This window comes from Puccinia triticina, chromosome 12A (assembly GCF_026914185.1).
Source record: "Puccinia triticina chromosome 12A, complete sequence".
Classification (NCBI taxonomy): Eukaryota; Fungi; Basidiomycota; class Pucciniomycetes; order Pucciniales; family Pucciniaceae; genus Puccinia; species Puccinia triticina.
Window position 1 is genome coordinate 5119896 of NC_070569.1, and position 25409 is coordinate 5145304.

The following is a 25409-nucleotide window of genomic DNA, read 5'->3' on the forward strand; positions in this document are numbered from 1 at the left end:
GTTAAGAGCACAAGTGGGTGATGCTAGCTACTTGACTACTTAGAACTACTCTGAGGCATGAAAGATGTTGATGGGCAACTTGATTGAGATCACACTGCTGGATTTATATTGTGGATGAGGCTTGTAACTCTGAGTGAGATGTGTGTTCTGGTTAGGATTGCCTGAGTGGCATGCTGAAAACTGAGGAGGGAAAATCTCCTCCTTTTATAGTAAAATGTGAGGGATTTTTGCTGGTGGGGATCCTTGTGAGGGATTTTTGCTGGTGTGACCATCACACAGGTGTCCATGTGGTGATGGTATCCACGTGGTTGTGGTGGTGGTGTCCATGTGGTGTCCACGTGGTGGTGTCCATGGCGCCTACACAATTATGGAGGTGTCCACAGGTGGAGCCATGCTGTGGTACGTGGGTGGAGCCAAACAACTGAAGTGACTCAGGTGACAATGATGATAATAATCGCACTCACAGCCCGGACAGAGTCCGGGATGTGGAAGATACCGCGACTGCGGCGAGGCTCAGAGTGCGTAGCCCAATGGGGCTTCAACACCCCCCCTCTTGCCGCAGGCCCGGTACTACCTACAAGTAAAATCAAAGAAAGAAGAAATAAAACAAGGAAACAATTGAAGAAGAAAAAAATAAAGACCAGAGAGGAACACTGACTCAGGGCGCAAAGAGGAACTAGCTAGACATGATTCTATTTCTCAATGTGACAAAATTATCGGGGGTCATGCACTTGGTAAAGATATCAGCTAGCTGGTCCTTCGTACCTACCCATTGAAGCGACGTCTTTTTTTGAAAAAGTGACTCATTCGTGATGTAGAAGTCACGGTCAGTATGGCGTGTTCTCTTGTTGGACGCGTCATCCGTCGACACCTTAATCGCCAATTGGTTATCACAAAATAGATGACCCACATAATCCCTCTTCAGAACATCCCTCAGCAAATGTCTCACCCAGAGTGTCTGGCGCGTGGCTACTCCCAGTGCCATGTATTCCGCGTGACAAGTGGACGACGCCACTGATTGTTGTCGCCGTGAGACCCAAAGAACAGGGCAATTTAAAAAGGTGATTAGTACACCATAAGAGGAACGGGAGAACTCTCCTCCCCATGACGCATCTGCAAAAGACTTAAGTTCAAGCTGATCAGCAGACGGGAACAAGTTCAAGCGCAGGTCTTTAGTTGTGGCCAGATAATTGATGAGGTGTGTTACCCCTTTCCAGTGCAAGACTCCCGGTTTTGCCGCAAAACGCGCCAGATAATTGACTGCAAAGCAAATATCTGGCCGCGTCCCCACCGCGAGATAGCTCAGGGAGCCTATCACTGAGAGATACCGGCCTGAGTCTTCTTGCACACCATCCACATCTGTCGTCGCGTTGTATCCCACAGGCAGAGGGGTCGACGCTTTCGAATAACCGTCCCAGTGGCCGTCCAAAACCGCTGACACCAGTCCCTCTTGAAAAAGCGCGAAACCCCTAGGCGATCGGACAACATTTAGACCAACGATTGTGTCGAGGGAGTGAGACCACTTGATCTTGAGGATGTCTTTCAGGTCGTCCTCCAGGCGTTTCAGCAGCGTCGGGTTCGACGCCGTAACTACTCCGTCGTCCACGTGCAACCACACTACTCCCTTCTCATCAGGGTGACAAAGGATGTAAAGGCTGTTATTGTACTGAGAGGGCGAGTATCCAAACTTGTCCAGCACGTTTTTAAGGTGTAGCCACCAGCACCGAGCTGCTTGCTTCGTGCCATAAAGCGCCTTTTGAAGCAGGAGGGCATGTCCTGGGGCCGTCTCCATTCCTTCTGGCGGTTTAACCCAGACTTCTTCGTCGATCGGCGAGTTTAGGTAGGCAGCTACAAAATCGAAGCTGTGCACCGGCCAGTTATACGCCGCCGCCACCACCAACAGAAGTCGAAGTGATACAAAAGTAGCCGTTGGCGCAAACGTTGCGTTGAAGTCTTCTCCTTCAATTTGAGTAAAACCTTTTGCCACATAACGTGCTTTGAATCGCACTCCCGACCCATTGGTGTCCGGCTTCGTCGCAAACACCCAGCGTCCCCCAAGCGCTTTCTTATCCTCTGGTTTCAATTTCAGCACCCAGACCCGCATGCTCTCCAGGTTTGACAGCTCCACCGCAATAGCCTTTGACCACGCTTCCTTTTCCGGTGAGTTCATCGCCTGCTTGAAAGTCTTTGGTACGGAGATTGCATAGAATTGACAGAGACTAATGATCTTGTCAACAATAAGCTCCTGATTGGTAAACTTGATTTCCTGGGAGAAATCGCCGAGTTGGAGAAGGTTCATGATGTAGTCAACAGATAGCTTTGGTCCTGGATCTGATTCGACCGTGCTTTCATCTCCTTTCTTCACCGGTCCACTCGTTGATTTCATCTCCGACAGGCTCGTTGGGAACCTGACCATTGCCAAGGTCACAAACTTCTTCTGAGACGGAATCCAAAAAAGCCACCCTTTGCTCTGTTCGAGGTGTGCTATCACATGACCTTCCAGAGCCCGCTCATCTAGTTTCTTCCGTTTTTCGTGTGGAATATGGATTTATCCCATGCTCCCAAATACCCGGAAACTGTCGTACTGAGGTTTCCTCCCAAACATAGCCTCGTATGGTGTCTTGTCCCCGCTTGCTTTGTTTGGCACTTGATTCAGAACATAGGTCGCCCATACAAAAGCGTAGCTCCAGAACTCATTCAACAACGGGCTGTCAATCAGAACCGTCCTCCCCATGTCGGCCACTGTTCTATTGAAACGCTTGATCACCCCGTTTTGATAGTGATGGTATGGCAAGGCCTTCTCCGCCAGGAAATTGCTCAACTTTTGGTTGACAAATTCGCCTCCGTTGTCGCTCCTGAGCGTCCCCAGTCTCTTTCCTGTCGCCTGTTCCAGGCGTACAATGGTGTCCATGATGTGCGCATTTGCCTCGGACTTCTGCTTCAAGACTTTGACGAAAGCGTAGCCCGTCGCTACATCACGCATGGTTAGTAGATACTTTCCGCCATCGATTGAATCGACTTGAAAGGGGCCCATGAGGTCCGCCGCCATGACATCCAGGCGCTCAACTTTCCTAAGGGTAGAACTCAGGGGGTTAACTTGGGTACTTTTGCTAATTGCACACACAGGACAATGAATCTTCCCAGGGGGTAGGTTTTCCGGCAGGCCGTGGCCAAGATCAAGTTTTATCAGTCTCCTTATATGTCTAAGGCTTGCATGACCAAAAGCCCTATGATAATACAGCAGGGTCTGTTCATCTTTGCTAAGCGCCTCACTTTTCCACTGAAAGTTGGTTGATTTTCCCAACGGTTCCTTAAAGACTTCATCAGGCTTTGCCACTTTCACTTTAGAGGCAAGAATTAGGATGTCATTGCTGCCTGGGAGTTGAGCGGGAGGCTGCACATAGGATGGAACAGTCGGATAAACACTGGGAAAAGGAGAGCCTTTGACACGGTCGGAGGGAAAATCAGGAGGGGAAATGGGAGGGACAGAAGACAATGGTGAAGAAAAAAGAACATGACAATTGAGCGGTAGTCGAGAAATCGCAGAGTCTGCCCTGATCATAGGGTATGGCATACACCATTGGTTTTTCGTTGGTTCAAACACGCAATCAAACAGACGCTCGCCAGTTGCTCGAGAGATTTGAAAAGCATCTGCTGCGTTGTCATAGGCAACAAGAGCGTTAGCTTTACGGAGAGCTGCCATCGATATCAGAGTGGTCTTTGCTTGCTCACAATAAAGAACTTGTCGCAAGACGATGACGCTGCCGTCGGGAACCTGAAACTTCAGGTTCCCCATCCCAGTGATTGATGATCCGGGTCCATTGGTAGCTACAGAGACACCAATGGGTTTAGGGAGGGAACGGAAATCATGGAGAAGATACTTAGAACCGGTAAAACCATGAGAGGCTCCCGTATCAAAAATCGCGACTTCACTCACAAGGTCTTCTCCAAGGGCCATCGAATGAAAGTCGAGGTCATCCAGGTCATCGGGAAGACCGTTGACTTCCACAACTTGCGCCGTCACCCCCCCTCTTGCCGAAGATGTCGATGTTGGGTTGGATTGCTGAGTCGCCTGGCTATTGGCACGGCTTGCCGCCTGGTATTGTGGGCGGTAGTGATCGGCAAGCTGTCTGGCATGTTGCTGATTTCTGGAGGGGGGGTTCATTGCTTGCCTAAAGTCGGCCCGCGGGAAGCGCGTGGAGTCGACCGCCATTCCACTGGGGAGGTGTCCGTAAATCGTTCCAACAATTGTGCCAATTGCCTGACCCGTCCTTCTGTTTGCCGTCCCTGCCTTCTTGCCTTCCGGGCAGTTTCGAGTGTAATGGTTCTCGCCTCCGCACTGGAAACACTTGTGGGCCGTTAGCGCATAAAAGTCGAGCGCATCAACCCAGTCCTCCTCGTCTACGTCTGTGAGGAAAGACGATACATCAAACACTTCAGACTCTTGGGTAGATACCACCAGACTCGACGGCGGATTTGATGTCGCAAAAGCCGGACCGCTGCCCAACACTGATTCGACTAGGTGCTTGTGTTGGTCTTTGCATATGTCGAGTTGCTTCATGATGTTTTCAAAGGTCGGACACTTCCCCGCAGGATCGTTTTGCACTATTTGTTCGACGCGGAGCTCAAAAGCCGTCTTGTATGGCGCCGACGAGTCCATAACCGCTGCTTGCAGAATGAAACCGAGAAACGAATCGATACCGAACTTCAATCCAATCGCCAGCCATTCTGCATACATATCTTTCAGAGTAGACGCAATACCAGCATTGGGACTGTCCGGGTCGACCGAAAAGGTCCGAAACTTGTAAAAGATGTTCATTTGGGCGGCCCTGGATGAAGTTTTGAATTTGCCAAGCAGCGAGTTGTGCATAGCATGGCACGTATGAAGAGACTGCATCTCAGCAACTAGAGAGTGATCAACGCTTGCTATGATGACAGCCCGTCCGATTCGTTCATACATCGTGTTGTCGCACTCCTCAAAAAAAAACTGTGACGTCTTCAAGTTTGCTCGCGCAACCTCCGCCAAATTTCGGTACCAGTCGCCGAAGTTTGAGCCATCCGCTTTGAGAATGTTGACGGATCTGAACTGAGCTGTTGCCGTCTGGATAGCGCCACCGACAAGCTTTCCTTGTTTCAGATAGAACTCAGCTTCCTCGAAATCTCGCATCTCCTTCGCCAGCTGCGCATCGAGGGCCATTTGCCAGGCTGGCGGCTCTGCGATGGGTACCATTTCCTCTGCACGCTTGGCTTGCAGTTGAGGGGCCTTGGGCAACCGAGGATCCATATGTGGAGGGACTGCTCGATTGTCCATCGGTTGACGAGGAGTTTGTTGATTCGCCGGACCTTTTCCTTTCTTTTGAGCAGCTCCTGCGGTCGTCTCCGGGCTCGGAGGCATCCGTTTGAAATTTGCTTGGAGCAGCTCCAAGTCCTCTGCCAGGCGATTTTGATGGGACAGATCGTCGATGTGCCAGTTCGAGGCTCCTGCCGAGGTTGAGTTCAAGGGTTGATTGCTTGCCTGGTTCATGATCGGTGTCTAGATGAGGAAGAAAAAAGCTGTTTTTTAGAGAAGTTGATATAAGGGTGTTGGAAGGATTTGTGGGGTAGAGGATTTGGATTTGATAGGAAAAGGTGAAGGGGAAAACAAGAAATACGGGGAAAGTAAGAAATATGAGGTTTGGAAAAAGTTAAGGAGGATATTGAGATGGGATTGTTTGGTCGGATATTTTTAGGGTTGTGAATATGATGGAAAAAGGAAAAAAGAAAAAAAATTGGACGCCAAAGGTCGAGTATAATGTGATGAAGTAGAAAAGATCCACGACCGGTGTCGAGCGATAGTTAGATCCTCTCCCTCTAAAATCTGACAGCGGATCGAGACTGGGCCACAGTCTCGGACTTCAGAGAGATGGCTAATCTCCCTACCCTAGCTATCAAAAATTTTCAAGATTAGACTTTCACCACGCGTAGAAGAGATGGTCGGTATGGAGCTCCGTCCGGTGCTAGGCCGGCGGCAGCGCTGGGAGGGGATAGATGCTGGGGAGCTGCCCTCTAGAGTGGTCCGGAGAGGAGTCGGAAAAAAAAAGGGATCGAAATGGATAGCGTTTGGGTTTGAGAGAGTGGTTTTGATACGACGAGAGTATGATTCTCGTCGGCGGTGTTGTTTGGTGAACTCAGAAAGATATTGGGAATCAAGATCAGAGGCTTGGTGCGCAGAATCAGGGTTCGATCGGCAAGAATCAATAATCAGATCAATAAGATTTGATAGCCTCCGACTTGGATCAGTACAGAATGCTATGGCCTCCTATCCTCCAAGTCCGCGCTGGACTTGGAATCCTGGAGGCCTGTCACAAACATGTCATCATCTCCCTACATACAAACATGACACAGAAGAATCAAATGAAACCAGGAAGAGAAATAAATCAACCACCACCAAACAAAGAAAGAACAATGAGCCGGACAATGATGAGAGCCAGATGAGAAGACAAAATATCTGAAACCAAATGAGGCTGAAGGAGATAAATCAAGCAGGTGAAAAAGAAACAAGATCAAATAAACCCACAGTTATACTGTGTTAGGACCAAGAAAAAAGAAAAACGGGAAAGTGAGAATGAATAGGGGAAGGGAAAGAAAATAGAGAAGTGGAGAAGATGAGATTGATGGATTGAAGAGAAGGGAAGGGGGAAAGGAAGAGGGAATCCTGAAGTTGAGGGTGTGTGAGGTCTTGAGCTTGAGAGTCTTGCTACGGCCGCCAATCTTGATCCTGAAACGTGTACCGGGGCGGCCACCACATCTACCACCCACTTGCAGTCTGTCCCTAGACTGCCCTTCATCCGTCTTGATCTTGAGGTGCCGCGAAAGCCCTGAGGAGAGAAACAGGGTCCCGAAGATGGCTCACGAGTGTGGCATGAAGTAGGGCTTACGACAAACGGTAGAGGCTACCCGGTAGGTGCATACATTGGGAGGACTTACTTTTGGTCAGAAGTGCCTCCGCGCGGATAGTACCGCTTGACCTGATCCGCTGCAAACCGGCGCTTGAGCTCAGTCCCGTCTAGTTCCGCTAGCACGTACGAACCGCCTTGGACTTGCTTGATGACTCGGTATGGGCCATTCCACTTGTGAGCGAAAAGTTGGCCCCATTGAACCTCCAAAGATCGGTTGTACGCAAGAACGAGGTCGCCAGGTGAAAGCGGGTCTCTGAGTCGGTTAGCCTGCTTGACTTCCCAGTAGCGGATTGACTCCGCCCGAGATCTCATCATCCGTTCATGAGCCACCCGTCGAGTATCTTCGCTCCGCTCGAGCTGCCTAGACCGGGCTACCAATAGATCAGAGGTATCTCGAACCTCCTCCCAATCAATCCCTAGATAGGATTCAATGTCAAGATCAATAGGGAGCGCCGCGCGTTGTCCGAAGATCAGCTCGTAAGGGGAATAGCCGGTAGTCCTCTTGGTAGAGATTCGGTCCGAGAAAAGCACCAGTGGCAGGTATTTACAGCAATTTTTACCGCTCTCGCCCGCTAGCTTCACCAGTGCCGACTTGAGAGGCCCATGACCGCGCTCCACCATTCCTTGCCCTTCCGGATAATAGGGTGTAGAGACCCGGTGCTGACCTGGCAGTGATCGCAGCATCTCTGCTAAGGCACCTCCAAATTCTGAACCGCCATCCGTGGAGTAAGAACCCGCAAGGCCGTAGCGCATCGTCCAGTTCTCTTGCAGGAATGTCGCCACCGCCTCCGACGTCAGGTTATTGAGGATCTTGGCTTCGACCCAGCCAGAGAAGTCATCGCGTGCCACGATCAGGTATTTTGCTCCGCTGGCTTTCAGGTGCACGGCGTCCATAGCCACCCGGCCGAAGACTGTGGCCTCCCCGGTGGGATAGCGCGGCTCGTGGGGGCGCCTCGAATCCTTCTTCTGGCAGGCATCACAGCTTTGACACCATCGCGCAACGCTTTGCTTGAGAGACGGCCACCAGAAACGCTCGGAGACACGGCGATAGGTCTCGGCCGTGCCGCGATGACCAAGTTCTTCGTGGAGCTTCTCGAGGATTGAGTCTTGCTGATCCGGAATGGTGACTACGATGCGAGCAAGTGGGCTTGCCCGCTTCATCAGGCGCCCTGCTTGTAAGAAGAAGTCAGCTGATCGACGCTTCATCGCTCGGAACTCCTGATCGCTTAACCCGTGTGGTCTGACCAAAGTAGCCAGGAAGATCTCCATCTGACGCCAGAAGCCCTCCTGGTACCCAGAGTAGCCCACATCTATGTCGACAGAGAAAACGTGCAGAGGACGAATAGCCGGGGCATCCTCGTCGAAATCGGAAGAGGGGGGATCAGAGTCCTCATCACCCTGAGGCCGTCGAGAGAGACCGTCGGGCATAGTGAAGACCTTGCCAGGGCGATGGACGATGTCGAAAGAGAAGAGTTGGATGAAAGCTACCCAACGAGTCATGGGGGCATTGGGAAGGCTAGGCGCGTTGATCATCTGGATCAATGACTGCGCGTCCACTCGCAGCTCGAAATGCTGACCCCATAAAAGGGTCTGGAGTTTCTTGAGGATCCGAGCGACACCACATAGCTCGAGCTTCGCCTGAGAGTACCGCGATTCAACCTCGGAGAACAGCAAAGACTCGTAGAGCGCAGGCCGATCCAACCCATTGGAGTCTTCTTGAGTGAGGACCGCCCCCACGGCGTGGAAGCTGGAGTCGACCGCCAGGCTGATTTTACCGGCATTGGACCCGTAATCGATCTTGACGAGGACGATGTCCTGCCCAACAAGCTGCTTCAAAGTATTGAACGCCTCCTCGCAGTCCGCGGTCCAAACAAAATCCGCATCCTTACGTGTCAGACGTCGGAGAGGGAGACAGATCTGAGACAGGCAAGGAATGAAGATCCGGACATACACTACCACTCCCAAAAACCCGCGCACCTCCGTCGCGTTGACCGGGGTGGGCCATGAAAGGATCTTGTTGACCTTGGTTTGCGCCATACGCCGACCCTCCTTGCAAACAACGTGCCCCACTATTTCCAAGGCAGGCACGCATGCCGCGAGTTTAGACGCCGATACCGTGAGACCTGATTCTTCGATCCGAAACAAGATCCGCTCCAGAGTCTCCGCGTATTCCCAAATGAAACGCCGAATTCCTGGATGCCAATCTAGGCACGCGTCGCCGTAGTCAGAGGCCGGGCCCTTAATACCTCCATCGTCAATGAAAATGCCAGCATGGTCGGGAATTTCGTCTTGGAGGATCCAAACCATCTGCGCTTGGTACACAGCAACCGAGTTGGTTGCTCCTTGAGGGAGCCGCGTCAGCTGAAACCTTCCGAGGGGAGTGTCAAAAGTTGTCAGAGGCCGAGAGATGGGGTGCAAGGCGCGCTCGTCATAGCCGCCCATGATGTCTCCAAGACCGTAGCAGGCTCGTCCAGAAAACGACTCCACAAACTCTTCAGTGGCGGGCGGAACGCCTGCGTCCCGAACCGTGACCTTATTGAGGGGCTGGAGGTCATGCACAATCCGCAGCTTCCCATTACTCTTGACTACACAGAAGACTGGGCTACTGTAGCTCGACGTGGACTGCTCGTACAGCCCGGTGCTGATACGTTCCCTGATGAGTCGGATATATTCGTCCATTTTAGCTGCAGGTATTGGGATCTTCCGCTTTTGCCATGGCTCGTGCTCCACGACCGGAATGATGTAGGGCAGCCCGTAAGATTCCTTGAGCAACCCGCGCTCCGATTCCTGGAAAGCAATTGAACGGTTGCGGAGGGACAGAACATTCTTGATGAGGTCGAGCTCGCTAGGGTACAACCAGCCCGCCGGCCCGAAATTTACCACCGCTAGCCTCTCTTCGGTGACGCGCCCTTGAGGAACAAAGGGGCCCGCGAGCGACCGCGGCAGACCGCAGTAGGGGTCCCGGGACAGAGGTGGCCGCTGGAGCGGGGGATTGAGATCCTGAGGCATTGGCTGATTGACCGGCTTAACCTTGCGGGCCACCGGTTTGTATTTGGCCGCAAAAGAGAGCGCTCCGCCTTCCCGCCAGGAGTCCACTAGGGCAAGCTGAGCCGTATGACTGAGGCCGCAGTCCAAAAGACGAAGGGTCCGATGCTCCGCACCGTCTTCGAACGCCGCCTTTTCTGAGAAGGAAGAACAGAAGGCACGTTCGGGGCTCACGAGTGTGGCGCGTGGTAGGGTTTTCGGACTTTTTGAAGCATCACGCCTCGGAGGTGCACATTGGGAGGAACTTACTTCTACCCCAAATTGCCTCCACGGCGGACTATACTCCACCTCGCCCTCCTCGCACACCAATTTCCAAGAGAATAGTTTATGCTCGTTGCGGAGCAACCCGTCCAGACTCGCCGTGTTGCCTAAGGATGCCAAGAGACCAGAACCTTTGGGGCGGCTCACAGCAGTGGCATGTAATGCTAACGACGAGGATGGAGCATCAAGCTCGGAGGTGCATAACTGGAGAGAACTTACTTCTACTTCTCCACACCTCCGCATCGTCCCAAGATTTCCCACACGTCCCTCTGCCCCCTGCGGGCAGGAAGCTAGTTTATTCTCGTTTCGGAGGCGGATATAATCGGATGTAGATAGTTTAACCTCGTCCCGGAGGCTTGGTAGTTGTTTGCCCTCATTCCGGAGGTACGTTAGTTTAACCTCGTCCCGGAGGGTGTCCTGAGACAAAACTAGATTATTCTCATCGCAGAGACGGAGATCGGGGCATAGATTATTCTCATCGCAGAGACGGAGATCGGGGCATAGATTATTCTCATCGCAGAGACGGAGATCGGGGCATAGATTATTCTCATCGCAGAGACGGAGATCGGATGGCTGCGCCTCCGAAAGCCTGGGCACAGAACCAAGAGATTGCGGACGGCTCACGAGTGTGGCGCAAGGTAGAGTTTTTGATGATGCGGTAGTATCTACCCGGAGATGCATACTATGGAGGGGACTTACTTTTGGTTTTAGTGCCCCCGCGGAAAGCCCATGCTGCATGTCCTCCCTCGCGCTAGACTGGGGAGCCGAAGGGGTTGATCTTGAGAGATGAGAAGAGAAGAACTGAGAAAACTGAGGAATCGGAGACTTGAAAGAAATTGGGGCGATGTTTTTGAGGTTTTTCTGATTTTCTTGATGTTTTTGACTTTGATGTTTTTTGAGAGACTGAACTGAGAGGAAAGAGACGGAAGACGGAGGCGCAGAAAATTTGAGAAGAGAAGAGGAGCGGGCCCAGGGGTGAGAAGTCGATCCCTTGGACAGAGCTTGGGGCCCTTGATTAACTCTGCCAATTGCTGGACCGACGGTCTTCATAAAAAAGCCGAGTCCTCCGAGGAGCCCTCGAGGATGCGACCGCAATGGGCCAGCACCCCCTTCCGGCCGTAGGCTGGAAATTCACGCTCCCACCGTCCTTTGTCGACTGGGCACAGTGTCACCTCGATGTTACGCCCACTGGGGTCCGGAAGGATGATCCTCTCCCCAGCCGTTGGGGAGAACATCAAGGTAGCTTTGAAGTCCATCAAAAAGGGCCTTCCAAGAATGAAAGGCCCGTCCGCTCGAGTGATCCAGAAGTGGCAGGATCCAACGATAGATCGACCGATCCGGATAGGAACATCCTCCGCGACTCCAATCAGCTCGCAGGCTTGATTGTTGATCCCATAAACGGCGGAACTGAAGTTTACCCGAGGTGTGAGATTCAGCTTGACCGCGAGTGTGTCTGAGATGAGGTTGAGCTGAGATCCTGAGTCTACCAGAGGAGAAGAAATCGCTTCTCCTTCACCTACACTACAGTTAAGGTACCCAAGTGGGCAGGAGTAGAGATTGGGGTCGAATTCACCGTCTGGGTCAATTCCCTCCGCTAGAGTACCGGAGTTAACCTTCAGCTCCTCAGATCCCACCTCCACGCGTCGACGGGACACCCACTTCTTCACGCCTTCGGCAACGGCCGGCGAGGCGGCGCACAATTGGGACACAGTCACGCGTGGCACTTCAAGATCACCGATCGTCCGCAGCAGCTCAGTAACTACCTCGGGCTGCTCTCTGAGAACATCCCGCTCGAACCGCACCTTAGGCTGGGATCCTGAAGCTTTGGGCGGGGTAGCGGGTCGGCTAGGAGCGCCCTTGGCGGCGGGAGCATCGGGGTCGGGTCCATTCATGATCCGATCAAACAGCTCAGGCTCATCCGCCGGGCCACTCTTGCTGGGCTCCACCTCCTCTCGAGATGGCTTTCGGATCGGTCGTCTCGCCTGCGAGGCCGGGGCTAATGGCGCCTTAAAGGGTCTAGGCTCCTCATGGCGTTTCCTGCCCGCCGGATCAGCTTCATAAGTACCAGCGAACGACTGAGATGAGACCGCTGGTGGGTACCACATCGGTTCTAGAGATCCACAGCCCGCCTTGTACTCCGAGGAAGCCGCGTTGACTGATTGACGAGTGGGCGTCGACGGTCGAGATGGATTGGAGGCAGAAAACGTGGCCACCACGTGCCTGATCGGTCGACTGCGATCGAACGGAATGAGGGCGCCGTTAGGGAGGAAAAAGTTGGTCCCCCTCTGCTCGACCAGGCCCTGCTCCTTGTCAGCCTGAAGTTCGCGACAGTGGAGGGTGCCGTGCCTCTCCCGATGACAGTAGAAGCAAATCATAGCTGGTCGGTCCGTCGCGGTTGAGGCCGGCTCCTTCTTCAGATACTGTTCCAATGACTGGAACATCTTCGTCAGCTCATCGATCGAGGTTGACGGCACGGGAGTCGAGGCGGTCTGAGCAGGCCTGCGCTCCTCCCCCATCCGCTTCATGATGTCGTTTGAGGCCTGAAACGGGGAAGCTACCGGGGCGGTAGACCGGGAATCTTCAAAAGTAAGAGCCACCTGCCCCTCCATCACCTCGTCAACCGCCGCCTTAAGGATTTTAAACTCGGGAAGACGTCGACGGTTGTCGAGGGTGACTACCAACGACTTGTCCTTGATTAGTTGATCGCGGATGCGCTCCTGGAGCCCGGGGGAAAAAGCTTGGTAGAAGTCCTTCCTGATTTCCTCAACCGAGTCGATGTGCTTCTTCGAGACTAGATAAGACTGCAGGGGACCCCATGTCTTCTGGAACTCCTGATAGTCCGCGACCGACGCCACGCCGCCCTTTCCTTGCCACGTCGAAACAAGCGCTACCAAATCTCGCTCCGTGTAGAGCGCCTTATCGAGCCTTCCCCAATAAGAAAGCATGGAGGCCTTCAGCTTCGCCCAGTCCGGCGGCTTGTAGCCATCGAGAGTGACAATGATTTTGAAAATCTCCGGCGTGACAAAACAGCCGGCCTGACGAGCGCGATCGTGGTCAGAAGCCTCATCGATATCAGCCGCCAGCTCATAGAATTCGATGAACTCTTCCACGTCCTTTCCGTCGAAGATCCAAGTCCTGTTCTGGGGCTTGATCTTCTTCATCTTGCTGCCAGCTGTTGAGGATTCGGCCATAGCAAGGAAACCTGCGAGGGGGGGGAGAAAGTGGAAATCGAGAGCGGCTCACGGAGTGGCGGGATGTTTTTCGACACGATGTAGAGTTCGGAGGTGCTACTAACTGGAGGGGACTTACTTTAATACCCCTGTGCCCCGCTGGTAACACAAATCAAACCTAGAAAAGAAGGTCGAGATCGAGAGGAAATCGATGAAGGAGAGGTTCCGATCCGCTGAAACGAGGTCCGGACCGTTCCTGAAACAAGGTTCGTGGGGGGTGGACCTTCTGGGGCGATCGACCGAGAGTCTTGTGGAAGATTGACGAGGGGAAAGAGGACTCGGAAATCGAAGGGAGGATGATCCGGGATGGAAAGCCAACAAACAAAATAAAGAGAGCCGCCAAGCACCGCAAAACCACAGTCCGAGACTGTAAATCTTGAGGTCGCTGGTTCGATCCCGGCTCGGGGGACCAAATATGGAGCTCCGTCCGGTGCTAGGCCGGCGGCAGCGCTGGGAGGGGATAGATGCTGGGGAGCTGCCCTCTAGAGTGGTCCGGAGAGGAGTCGGAAAAAAAAAGGGATCGAAATGGATAGCGTTTGGGTTTGAGAGAGTGGTTTTGATACGACGAGAGTATGATTCTCGTCGGCGGTGTTGTTTGGTGAACTCAGAAAGATATTGGGAATCAAGATCAGAGGCTTGGTGCGCAGAATCAGGGTTCGATCGGCAAGAATCAATAATCAGATCAATAAGATTTGATAGCCTCCGACTTGGATCAGTACAGAATGCTATGGCCTCCTATCCTCCAAGTCCGCGCTGGACTTGGAATCCTGGAGGCCTGTCACAAACATGTCATCATCTCCCTACATACAAACATGACACAGAAGAATCAAATGAAACCAGGAAGAGAAATAAATCAACCACCACCAAACAAAGAAAGAACAATGAGCCGGACAATGATGAGAGCCAGATGAGAAGACAAAATATCTGAAACCAAATGAGGCTGAAGGAGATAAATCAAGCAGGTGAAAAAGAAACAAGATCAAATAAACCCACAGTTATACTGTGTTAGGACCAAGAAAAAAGAAAAACGGGAAAGTGAGAATGAATAGGGGAAGGGAAAGAAAATAGAGAAGTGGAGAAGATGAGATTGATGGATTGAAGAGAAGGGAAGGGGGAAAGGAAGAGGGAATCCTGAAGTTGAGGGTGTGTGAGGTCTTGAGCTTGAGAGTCTTGCTACGGCCGCCAATCTTGATCCTGAAACGTGTACCGGGGCGGCCACCACATCGGTGATTCTGAAGATGCGGCGATCGTTTGACAAGGTTTTATCGAATCGAATAAGCAAGCCGATTAAGGTTGGCAATCGCTGATGAAGATCAAGAAAGAAGATTTCCAAGGTGAACGTTATGATTAAGAATGATATCCGGATGGTTAGACCGGCGACTAATGAACTATGGTTAGTAGAACACTGCGGATAGTGATAATCAAGAGATATAAGCGTCAAGGGCTCATAACCTGAAGTGACTCAGGTGACAATGATGATAATAATCGCACTCACAGCCCGGACAGAGTCCGGGATGTGGAAGATACCGCGACTGCGGCGAGGCTCAGAGTGCGTAGCCCAATGGGGCTACAACAACAACAACCCTGGAGGTGTCCACAGGTGGAACCATGCCGTGGTGCGTGGGTGGAGCCAAACAACAATCATGGAGTTGTCCACAGGTGAAACCATGCCATGGGCAGAGCCAAACCACGCCACTACATACACTATAAATATGTCCTTCAGCCTAATTCTATACTATGTACTATCAAGATATCTCTACAGTATGTAATTATGCTTATGAACACAGTATAATACTAGTAACTTTTGACTGAGTGCAGCTAGCCTAGTGGTTCCAGTGAGTGACTAGGGGTTAAATGACCTGTAGAATCCAATTATGCAATAATACATCTAGAAATATGTCTCCTTCTCAATATTAAACTGTGACTTTATGTGATTTGATACTTGAAACACATTTGGCACACCACAGCGCGGGGCGCCAAACTGACAAACAAGGTTTGGGCGCGCAGGTGCTGCGGGGCACAAGGGCTCCGCAGTCAGCTGGGGTGGCGCAGGATCTTCAAACGGCGGAGGCGGAGCAGCAGAGCGCATAAGCTAGGTGCGGAGCATGCGGTTGTAGGCGGCGGAGCGGAGCGCACTTGCTGAGTCCAGGCAGTCCAGCGCGGACTGTCTAGAGCGGCGTGGTGATTGGGGGAAGCCATGGCAGCTGAAGCAGGCTGCATCAGCGGATGTAACTGGGGCAGAGGGGGTAAGTGGGATCTCAACACCGGAGGCTAGACAGGGGTGTGGATGATGGATGATCAGGAGTTTGGTGGCTGTCTACGGCGAGAGGTGGAGGCGCAGATGACAATGCAGTTGGTGTGCGTGGGATGGGAGGAGGATTTCTATTTTTTCTATTGGGTTATGACATGCGGTGGAGCCTTCTATTGGTTCATTATCTACAGAAGAGCAGTGAATATTTTTCTATATAGAGGGGGGGGGATATCTTGTCATTCTATCTTTTATGAACTTTTGACTATTATTACAGATTCTTACTCTTTTTTCTGCGGATTGTGATTGCGGAGAGATTTATTATGGTTTTCTTATGGCTACTTCTTGTGGTGTTTTCCGGGGTTATTATGCGCTTATGCTATGCCGAGTTCAGAGTTTCCCTTGACTACTCGGGATTAGCTTGCATAGAAGAAGGTCCTCTCCGTTCATATCATACTGGAGGTCACCTCTCTTCTACCACAGCAGACATCACTGATAATCACTCAAGCCTGGAACACTATTCTTTCAGAAGGGTTAAATTGGTAATTTCTTACCAGGACCACCATTTAATATCTACACTGGCTCAATGCCAAGCTCTGTTTGTGTTGCAGGCTACTATTTTAACTATGTATCTTGGAGGTGGCTGAGTTAGTGGAGACAAAGTGGTAAAAGGCAGCCAATGGGACCTTGACAAGGGGCCAGAGCACATGTCTGAGCTTCTAAATCACCTGCCAGCCATTGCAAATGTTGACCAGCCGGTTGCAGTAGTCTTGGATTTTGCCAAGGGGCAGCCAAGATGTATGGTGCAGGTCTTGTGAAAGGTGAGCTGGTCTGCCAGGCTGAGGGTATAGGGGGATTCAAATTTGGCTGTGCATGTGCAAGCACTTTTGCAAGTTGGTGTTCAAGGCTTTTCTTGAACACCAAAAATTCAAGCAGGTTTGAGGGGTGTAGTACAATTTGAATTTCATGCACTTTTTCAAATCAGTGTTCAAGAATTAAATTAAACACTGACTTGCAAAAGTGCATAATTACAAGTTGCACCTGGCCAGATTTGAAACCCTCAATTGTTTCTGGTGGCTCTTGTTATGGTGAGGAGAGGGGGAAAGTCATTTTCATGACTTGTGCCAAAGAGGTGTCAGTCAACAAAGGTGAAAGCGCTGCGCTTCAAAAAGCGCAGCGCAGAGGTTTTGGTGGCCGCTGTACTGCGCTGAAAGTAGAAGCCCCGCCCGCTGCAATACCGCTTTTTGGATCTGGCAAGAAGCGGGGACCTGCTACTTTCAGCGGAACCATTGCTGCGCCACCGCTTTTTGAGCTGGCCGCGTAGCGCTCCCCCACTGCCAGCCAAAAAAGCGCAGCGCAGCTTTTTTGGTGGCCGCTGCGCGGCACTGAAAGGAGTGGCCCTGCGCTACCTCTTTTTGGGTTGGGGAAAAAGCGGGGCCCCGCTATTTTCAGTGGTGGCACTGCACTACCGCTTTTTGGGCTGACCGCGCAGCGGTTCCCCGCTGCGCTGCGCTAAAAGAACGCTTTTTTGTAGCGCAGCACAGCGTTTCAGCCTTGCAGTCAAGCAGAATTTGAGCAAAAATCTGATGTGGAGGAATAGCTCACCATACTTCAGAAGGGGGACCAAAGGCTGGACTTTAGCCGGTAGATGTTTCATTTGGGGGTTGATTGTGGACACAGGGGTGGATTTGAAGACACTGGTGAGGCCCTTCCCATCTCACACAAGAGATGCAACCTGGTTCAGGGCAAGTGATGATGGTTGGTCACAACACCAGTGAAACAATCCAATACATGTATTGGTATCTGACAATTTCAGTAATGTTTTTGGGCTCAATACATTGTATCAGTGCTGGGATGGGAAATTGGATTGAGCCCCAATTGCCCAAAAAGATTTATTTTTTTAGATTCAATACCACCGTATTGTATCTGTTTTTTGATACAATACATGGTATCAAATTCTTATGCATTGAAAAAAATATGAAACATAGTTTTGGCCAATGCTGGTCTTGCATTGTTGTGCCGTTGGTCACAACGGCAGGCATTGTTTGGTCAGGATTCAACAAGTTTGGTAAATATCTTACCCAACAATTGCCCAAAATTTTGCCATAATATCAACAGTGTGGAACTCCTACGGTGCCAGGCTGTAGGCAGTGCTTGGAAGGGATAGTGGTTATGAGCCTGCCTTCCGGTGAGGTCCTAGGATGGATGAGATCTAAGAAAAACAGAGAAAGGGGGTTGAACAACGATGTCAGTGAGACTTGTTGGCAGGGATTGAGGATCTGGAGAGGGATGCTGATGAGGATCTTGATGGTTGATAAGGAGCTGATGAGTTGATGAGGATAAGGATTTGAGAATCTTGATGGTTTATTTTGTGGATCAGAAGACTGCCATGCCTCCCTATTATCTGAGTTCAAAGTTTGAACTCAGACTCCAGGAAGTGAACATGTCCCAGACATGTTCATCACATCTCCAACTACAAACAAGCTCTGCACAAGACAAACAAAACAAAACACACACAAAGAAAGATCAACCACATACATAGAAAAATGAGGAGAGTGACATAAGAGAATGGGTGCAATGGAAAGAGGAGTTGTAACTGAACTGAAGCTGCATAAAAAAAACAGAGAGAAAAATCAACAACAATAACCAATATCAATCATAACATCTTGAATCTTGAGCTTGAGATTTGAGACAGATAATCTTGAGGGCTTGATCTTGATAACTGGTCACTTGAATCTTGAATCTTCATCTGGATCTTTAACCGTAGACTGTCTGTACCGTTTTGCTCACCACAATGGTGAGCCTTTACTTTACTTTACTATAACCAGGCCCTTCCAGAGTATAGATGTTTTTATCATCTCTAGTACTTTACTGGTTATAGTAAAGAAATTTTTTCCAATGGGCTGATATATATAGTAGAGGGCCCTATCAAACATGTTTCAGCCCTAGTTATTTCAATACCCAGGGGTAAAACCCCTGCTTATTGAAATAAAAAGGGGCAAAACTAGGTGCAAATGCCTTGTGGTGGTTATAAGGAGCCTTTTGCAAGCTCCCATCAACAAAACAAAACAAATTACTTTAACTGATACTGTAATCAAAAAATCAAATATGTGTTATAGCAAAGAAAAATTCTTTATTGATTGGAGTGCTATCTGTTATAGTATTGAACCAAAAACATCTACTATATCTTTACTTTACCAATAACTGTAAAGTAAAGGCCCATTAAGGGTGTTCAGAGTTGAAATCATAAAATTTTCAATGCATAAAATCATAAAATCATAAAACTTTCAAGTGATGATTTCATATGTACCATTCTAGAAATGTTGCTCTAATTTGAGTGCTTGGGTGCAACATATTTTTTCAGCTTAGAATTTTATGATTTTATGGTGTTATGATTTTATGCAAGTCAACTTTGAACACCCTAATTGTTGATAATATTTCAAAAAGCAGGAAATATTTTTTGACTCCATCCTGGTGTGGGATCCAGAAATCTCCGCATATATCAGGATATCCGCCCATGTCCGTAGGCTTGAGACCGACACAGCGCGAATATCCAGCGTGATCCGCGGACCTTCACCGGATATCCCGGATTACTCGCCGGATAATCCGCACGGGGTATCGTAACAAGGGTTGAAGTGTTCCATTCCCAAACACCACCAGACACCTCGGCCTGCCTGTTCGCCTATCTCGCGCGTAACAATTGCCTTCCGGAGCAGATATGTCGGCCATTTGCAAGTTCGTCAAGCCTCTCGTACCCGTCTGATATGAGCTATTCGAACGTCGATCTTGATGCTGCTTCCCTTCGGTTTTTATTTTGTTCTTGCAGGGCTAGATTAGTAGAAGAGCGAAAACAATGGAGGAGGGACCATCCCTACGTGCGTCCTGCTATGTTTCTTTCCTCCAACAGTGATCTCTCCGGAGAGGCCGATAGAAAGCCGGTATTCCGAAGAATGGCGGATCAGCTGAAGAAAACGCCCGATTGCTCTTCTTTGACAGGGTTTCTACGCTAGACCTACGAAGAACGCCGATGGTAGTTTGGACATGATGGTTTGGGACGTCGGAATTCCGGGGAAAGAGAATGTCAGTATCTGCGGGTGCGAGACCAGTTCATCCAGCGAAAGATATTGAGCCATAGCTTCACACAAAAAATTCAACCATCATACGTCCACTCTTCAGACCCATTGGGCAGGTGGTCTATACAAATTACAAATTCATTTTCCTGAGGGTCAGCAGTATCTCTTTTTTTTCTATCAGATCCCAGTTCATTCAACCAGATAGAAACTTGAACGCTTACCTATGTTTTTCTCAAAACACTTCCAAACCCCTCGCACAACAATCAAACATACTACTCAATATCAGATTACCCTTCGAAGCCGCCCAAATGTCAGAACCCATTCTCCAATTGCTTTTCTATGAATGATGCCCTTCGATAAACAGCGAAAGACAACCGGCGCGAAATTGGCAAACTGACGCCTGTTGATAATTGTCCGCAATTGAAGGTAAATTTACCCCGCCGATCTTTCATCCGAATGTGTTCCCTTCAGGCACGGTTTGTCTATCGATTTTGGCTGAAGACAAGTCATGGAAGCCAGCAATCACCTTGAAGCAAGTAAGTCGTGCCTCTCAATCAGTCCAAATCAGCCCACAAACTGAGCGTGGTAATCCCTTTTCGGTTCCAGATTGTCCTGGGCATTCAAGATTTGATGAACGAGCCCAATAACGCCGACCCGGCTCAACTGGATGCGTTCTCGCTTTACAAGAGTAACCGCGCCGCTTATGAGTACGCTTCACTTCTCCTTACCTCACCTCTCTCACCCTTGTTCTCTTGAGTCCCAACTGAAACCCTTAAACTCCTCCATCATCCAGTGCAAAAATCAGAGAGCAAGCAAAAGCTATGGCTGCTTGAAGAATTACCCCCCCCCCCCCTCCAAAAAAAAAAAAAAGTTCTTTTCTATATGTTTTTCTTCTTTAATTGTAGGAAAAGTGAGGCATATGCATCTTCACGTATCATCTTCACGTATCATCTTGGATCTCCTTTAACTTCTCCATTTTTGTGAAGCTGTGAGCATTGCCAGACCAACTTGATGCACTTAAGCAAGACTGAAAGTAGTGCCAAACTTACATGTTTTGTGCTCATGCTCTGTTCATCATCCTACCCAACTGGTGTTTTCTGGGTACCAGTCTCTGGCCTACATCATCAGTGGGTTTTTTTTGTGTGCAGAATTTTTCTACTACTATGAAAATGAGCCGAGAGCTGTAGGGCTGACACTAATTGAAACGGGAAGCAAAAACGTTGGGGAAGATAGGAATAATACAACGTGTAAACGAAGAAAAAAAAATCAATCGGAAGGAAAGAGGTAGTCATTTTGTGTAAAAAAAGGTAATTAGATGTAGGAATAGTATTTTTAGACGAAGACCATCTCATCGCACTCGGGACGGGAGCATGAGAAGTTGGTGCCCACGTGCGGATTATAGCCCATGACGGGTTGATGGGAAGCTCCTTCATTGCGACTACGAAGTAAAATAAGGCATATAGGGACTATCAGATGGGTGGGCTAGTTCAACTGGCGAGGACGCACAAGTTAGAGAAAGCGATGACGAACCTATGTTCAACGAAGTGTTGATCGATGGAGGCCAGAGTGGCGCCGTCGATGGCCCAACTGCAATGACCACATTTGACACCGTGTGGGGCAGGCTCGGAGGCTTGGATGTTGGCGACGGGGCAGGCAGGACAGACTGCTGGCGGGGCGAGGATGATCGCGAGTAGACCGTCGGGGTTCTCGGCTGGACGAATGGTAGAGCAGGTGCTGACCATAGACGTGTCTGCACCTTCGCTATCCATCGCGTCCGACGGCAGCTCCTCATCAGCATACATCTGCGAGAAGTCAGGCGGCTCCTCCTCCATCATATCGCTCTCTGTGTACTCATCGACAAGTATCGTCAGTTTGGACTCGAGGGCTATATGAGCTTTCTCAGTCTTTTAGCTCCGACAGACAAAACCGGGGAGGGCACACAAACCTTCGGCCTCTTCAATCATTTCGTCGGTCGCATAGGCTTGGCTGCTCAGGAGCTCCTCCCACTCTCGATTGAGCTTCTTGATATGACGCCTCCCGAGCTCTGCGGTCATCATCTCCTCCTTGCCGGAGATGATCTCATCGATCCCACGGCGAGAGCCGGCCGAGAAGGCATCGAGCAGGGGTCGATGAGCGTTCGATCGATTCCTGCGTTCGATGGCCCGGAGCCTGCTGGCAGCCTGGAGGCGGAGTTGAGAGGGAGACCGGTCGGCCTCGCCAGCCTTGGAGGCATATGCCCGGGAGAGTGGGGTGGGCGAGCTAAGCGGGGTCCCGCTGGCCGAAGAGCGTGGGCTTTGTCGGGAGGACTTGGGCTGCTTCCAAGCGCGCGAACGGGGATGGCTTCGCTGGGAGGCGGAGAAGAGTCGGTCGTGTCGGTCGGTGTCTAGGGCAGGAAGCCAGCTGGGCCCTGGGCTGCTGGAGGCGGCCGCGTCGAACTGTCCGACTCGAGGCGACGAGCCCATCGGGAAAGCGTCCGACTCGTCGTCCATCTTCATCATCTCTTCATCACACGACCGGATATCTGGCTCGGATTCGGCAAGGTCGGTATACGGAAGCAGCGAGGGGCGGGTCGGGCTGGATGGGACCAATTGAAACATGTCTACACAGGAGCTACTCGAGAGAGGCGATGACGCGCCGGCGTGGGAGGAACTACTGGCAAGCGGCGAGCTGATCCTTGGTGAGAACGCTCCTGAGGAAATCGAGCTGTGGCGATGGTGGTGTTCAGGATTAGATGATGCTCGTCGTATCGCTGGACCATCCATCATTGGCGTCGTCGAGTGCTCCGATCTTGTTCTGACTGAGTGTTGTCTGAGGCTCACTGGGGGAACCACATAAATGTATGCGGATGCTCCCAGTGGGCGGGCCGCAGTCCACGCAAGCCCGGCCCAGCGAGCCAACATACATACTGCAAGCTTTGTCTTTTTTACGTCAATCACCAGGCCCTACCAGGCCCTGGCCCTTTGACTGGAAGTTTTAACCCACACACAACACTGACAGAACTTATAACCAACAATGTTTTCTAATGTACCAGGAACCATGAGAAAATTGGGTGGTGTGATCTTACATGCTAGGCCATGAAACTGTCTATTAGTGTGTTTTTTGGGTTGGTCATGAAAGGCCTTTCTGTTGATTGGGTTAAAAAAAGTCAAGATTTATTACTTCTCTAAATAAAATAAATAAAATGACCAGATGTTGTTGATAGTAGGGGGGTTCACAATTGAATTTTATAAAACTTTGGAGGTCAATTTAAGGCCTCTATGAAGATAATTTTGAAATTATGGCAAGATGTCAAGAAAAAGGTGTGACTGATCAATCAGTGCAATTTATCAACTTTTTAAAAATATGTTCATTAACAGGTTAAAATGGGTCCTAAAGTTTTACAAATTTCAATTGCCAACCAAAACCTTAATTCATGCAACTGCCGTGTAGTATGTCGTCGACTCAATCTCTCTAGCAAATATGATCCGAATCTGACATCGATTAAATCTATGGCCTCGGTTTGGGCAGACTTCAAGGAAAATCACGAGTATGTAACCCAGCCGATATTGAAAGCGTTACGATCGGCTGTTGATTATCCATTTGTGCATCATGAAGCTCAATTGTTGCCGACTGTCTATTCCTTTCCGCGGGTTTAGATGTTTCCGTCTTGCGCTTTCGAGCAGCAGAAATATGTTACCCTGAGATAAGCTCGGTGACTGAGATGATAATGACAACCTGAGCTGTTTAGACACCTTCATCGAAACACAACAAAGGCAGAGAAGCTATCGAGGAGCACTCAGCTCCAGACATGTGGCAGAGGTGCTAAGAATGCTCAGTGCAGGTGTGAGAGCACTGGTGGCACACTAGCTTCCATTTGCTTGTAAGTAATCAAAGGGGAACTCGTTTGAATGGAAATCACGATGGAAGGGGAAAATGTGATCGACTGTGCTGGTGCGCCGCGGCTTGGTGGTGCTCCCCGGGACTTGATTGAGTTCGGAGACTCGCCGGATTCGGCCCGAGCTCAGCTCGGACGCCACTCTTGCCATGACTTGCCATCCGAACATCAGCCCCTTCTCCGGTGAACCATCCATCCTTGCCGACAGGGCACTCAAGCTTCCTCTCTACACGAAACTCGCCGGCAAACGTATCGTCCTTGCATCTTCCTCGCCCAGGCGCCTCAAGATTCTGCGTGACATCGTCGGTGTTGAATCCTTTGACTGGCGCTTGATATGTATGTATGTATTTCATGTTGACTTTTTTGGATCGTCCCAAAACAGGGAATCAATCCGGAGGTCATCCCTTCAAGATTTGAAGAAAACCTCGACCATTCATCCTTTGAGGATCCCGAATCGCCCGAAGCAAAAAGCCTTCGCTATGCGGCTGCTACCGCTTCGGAGAAGGCTATCGATGTCTACACCCGGCTCGTGGTCAGTGTTCAAGCTACGGTCTCCAGGACGTCGAAAACTCAATGTTGCCTATCTGATCCCAAACATGTCAGGTAACATCACCAGACCAACCCCCAGACCTGGTTATCGGGGCGGACACCGTCATTCAAACGTTTTTTCCCGGCCCAGGCGAGCTTCCCAAGATCCTGGAAAAACCAGATTCACCGGCCGATCAACTTTCTATGCTCGAGGAGCTCATGAACGCCCCTCCAGAGACTCGGGTCACGGCCGTCACGGGGGTCGCTATAGTATATCCAACTCTGGCAAGTCCAGGCTATACAGTCAAGACTCTAGGGGAAACGAGTCGATTATGGTTTGGGGACGTCGGCAGGGAAAGCCTGGTAGCCTAGTACATATAGTACTTTTGACTCTTATAATCTTGCTGAAAAACACTTTGGCTTTTCTGATCTATATGTATTTATTTCATGTGGACGAATTATTAGTGTATCTCAGGGGGAAGGAATTGATCGAGCCGGCGGGATATCTGTTGAGGGTGTTGGTTCACAGCTGATTCGAAGAATAGATGGTGATTGGAACAATGTCGTGAGTTGATCAAGCTCATGAGCGCTATCCTCCTTTAGGTTTTGATGCCCAGCTATTGATTTTACTGATTTGTAATTTTACATCTCATCCATACATTTTATAGGTTGGATTTCCAGCACATGCGTTTGTTCAATTTCTGAAGAAGGTGATGGCGGAAGATAGTGATTTCTTAGATGATTGAATTCTTACTGATCACCTCACTGGCTCATGCTACCTTATCAGGGAAAGTGTTGGCTTGTTATATCTAACGCACCTCTAATGATGTTGTTAACAATAGTTTAAAATAAATCTTCAAGCAAGAGTCAAGTAAGGATTATCGGAGAATGATTTGAAAGGCCCATTCCTGGTTTCGAACTGACTGAGTAAGAATCTAATGTGACCAATCATTAGTCAAAACCCATGTTTCAGATTCACCATAGTATTAAGAACAAATGTGTCTACATAAGGGCCTGTATCATGGGTTTGATTATCAAAAATGGCTACTATTTTGTGTCCTCTACACAAAATATGAAAGCTAGGGAAGGGTACAACTGTTAAGATTCATTTGGGCTCAAGACTGGATAGTTTTTGATTAGATACCCCCTATTAGGTATTTTTAGGTGAATTCCTGGTATTCAAAATTGCATATGTCACTATTTACATAAAAT

The 25409-nt window shown here is 49.9% G+C and overlaps 3 protein-coding genes across 3 annotated transcripts; 2 read left to right on the forward strand and 1 right to left on the reverse strand.

Moving 5' to 3' along the window:
- Positions 1-19440: 19440 nt before the first annotated feature.
- On the forward strand, positions 19441-20628 carry PtA15_12A497 (uncharacterized protein; the record flags this gene model as incomplete). The annotated part of the gene is made up of 8 exons (XM_053162111.1): positions 19441-19457; positions 19549-19597; positions 19719-19802; positions 19899-19947; positions 20082-20105; positions 20222-20331; positions 20402-20502; positions 20589-20628. The coding sequence occupies 8 exons, from the start codon at positions 19441-19443 to the stop codon at positions 20626-20628; spliced, it is 474 nt and encodes a 157-aa protein (XP_053026062.1).
- A 499-nt stretch (positions 20629-21127) lies between these two features.
- PtA15_12A498 (uncharacterized protein) lies at positions 21128-21759 on the reverse strand (the record flags this gene model as incomplete). The annotated part of the gene is made up of 3 exons (XM_053162112.1): positions 21128-21233; positions 21326-21638; positions 21741-21759. 3 exons carry the CDS (start codon positions 21757-21759, stop codon positions 21128-21130), a joined length of 438 nt encoding a protein of 145 aa, XP_053026063.1.
- A 2059-nt stretch (positions 21760-23818) lies between these two features.
- Positions 23819-24943, forward strand: PtA15_12A499 (uncharacterized protein; the record flags this gene model as incomplete). Its single annotated transcript, XM_053162113.1, has 5 exons — positions 23819-23971; positions 24052-24201; positions 24273-24568; positions 24663-24762; positions 24866-24943. 5 exons carry the CDS (start codon positions 23819-23821, stop codon positions 24941-24943), a joined length of 777 nt encoding a protein of 258 aa, XP_053026064.1.
- Positions 24944-25409: the final 466 nt, after the last annotated feature.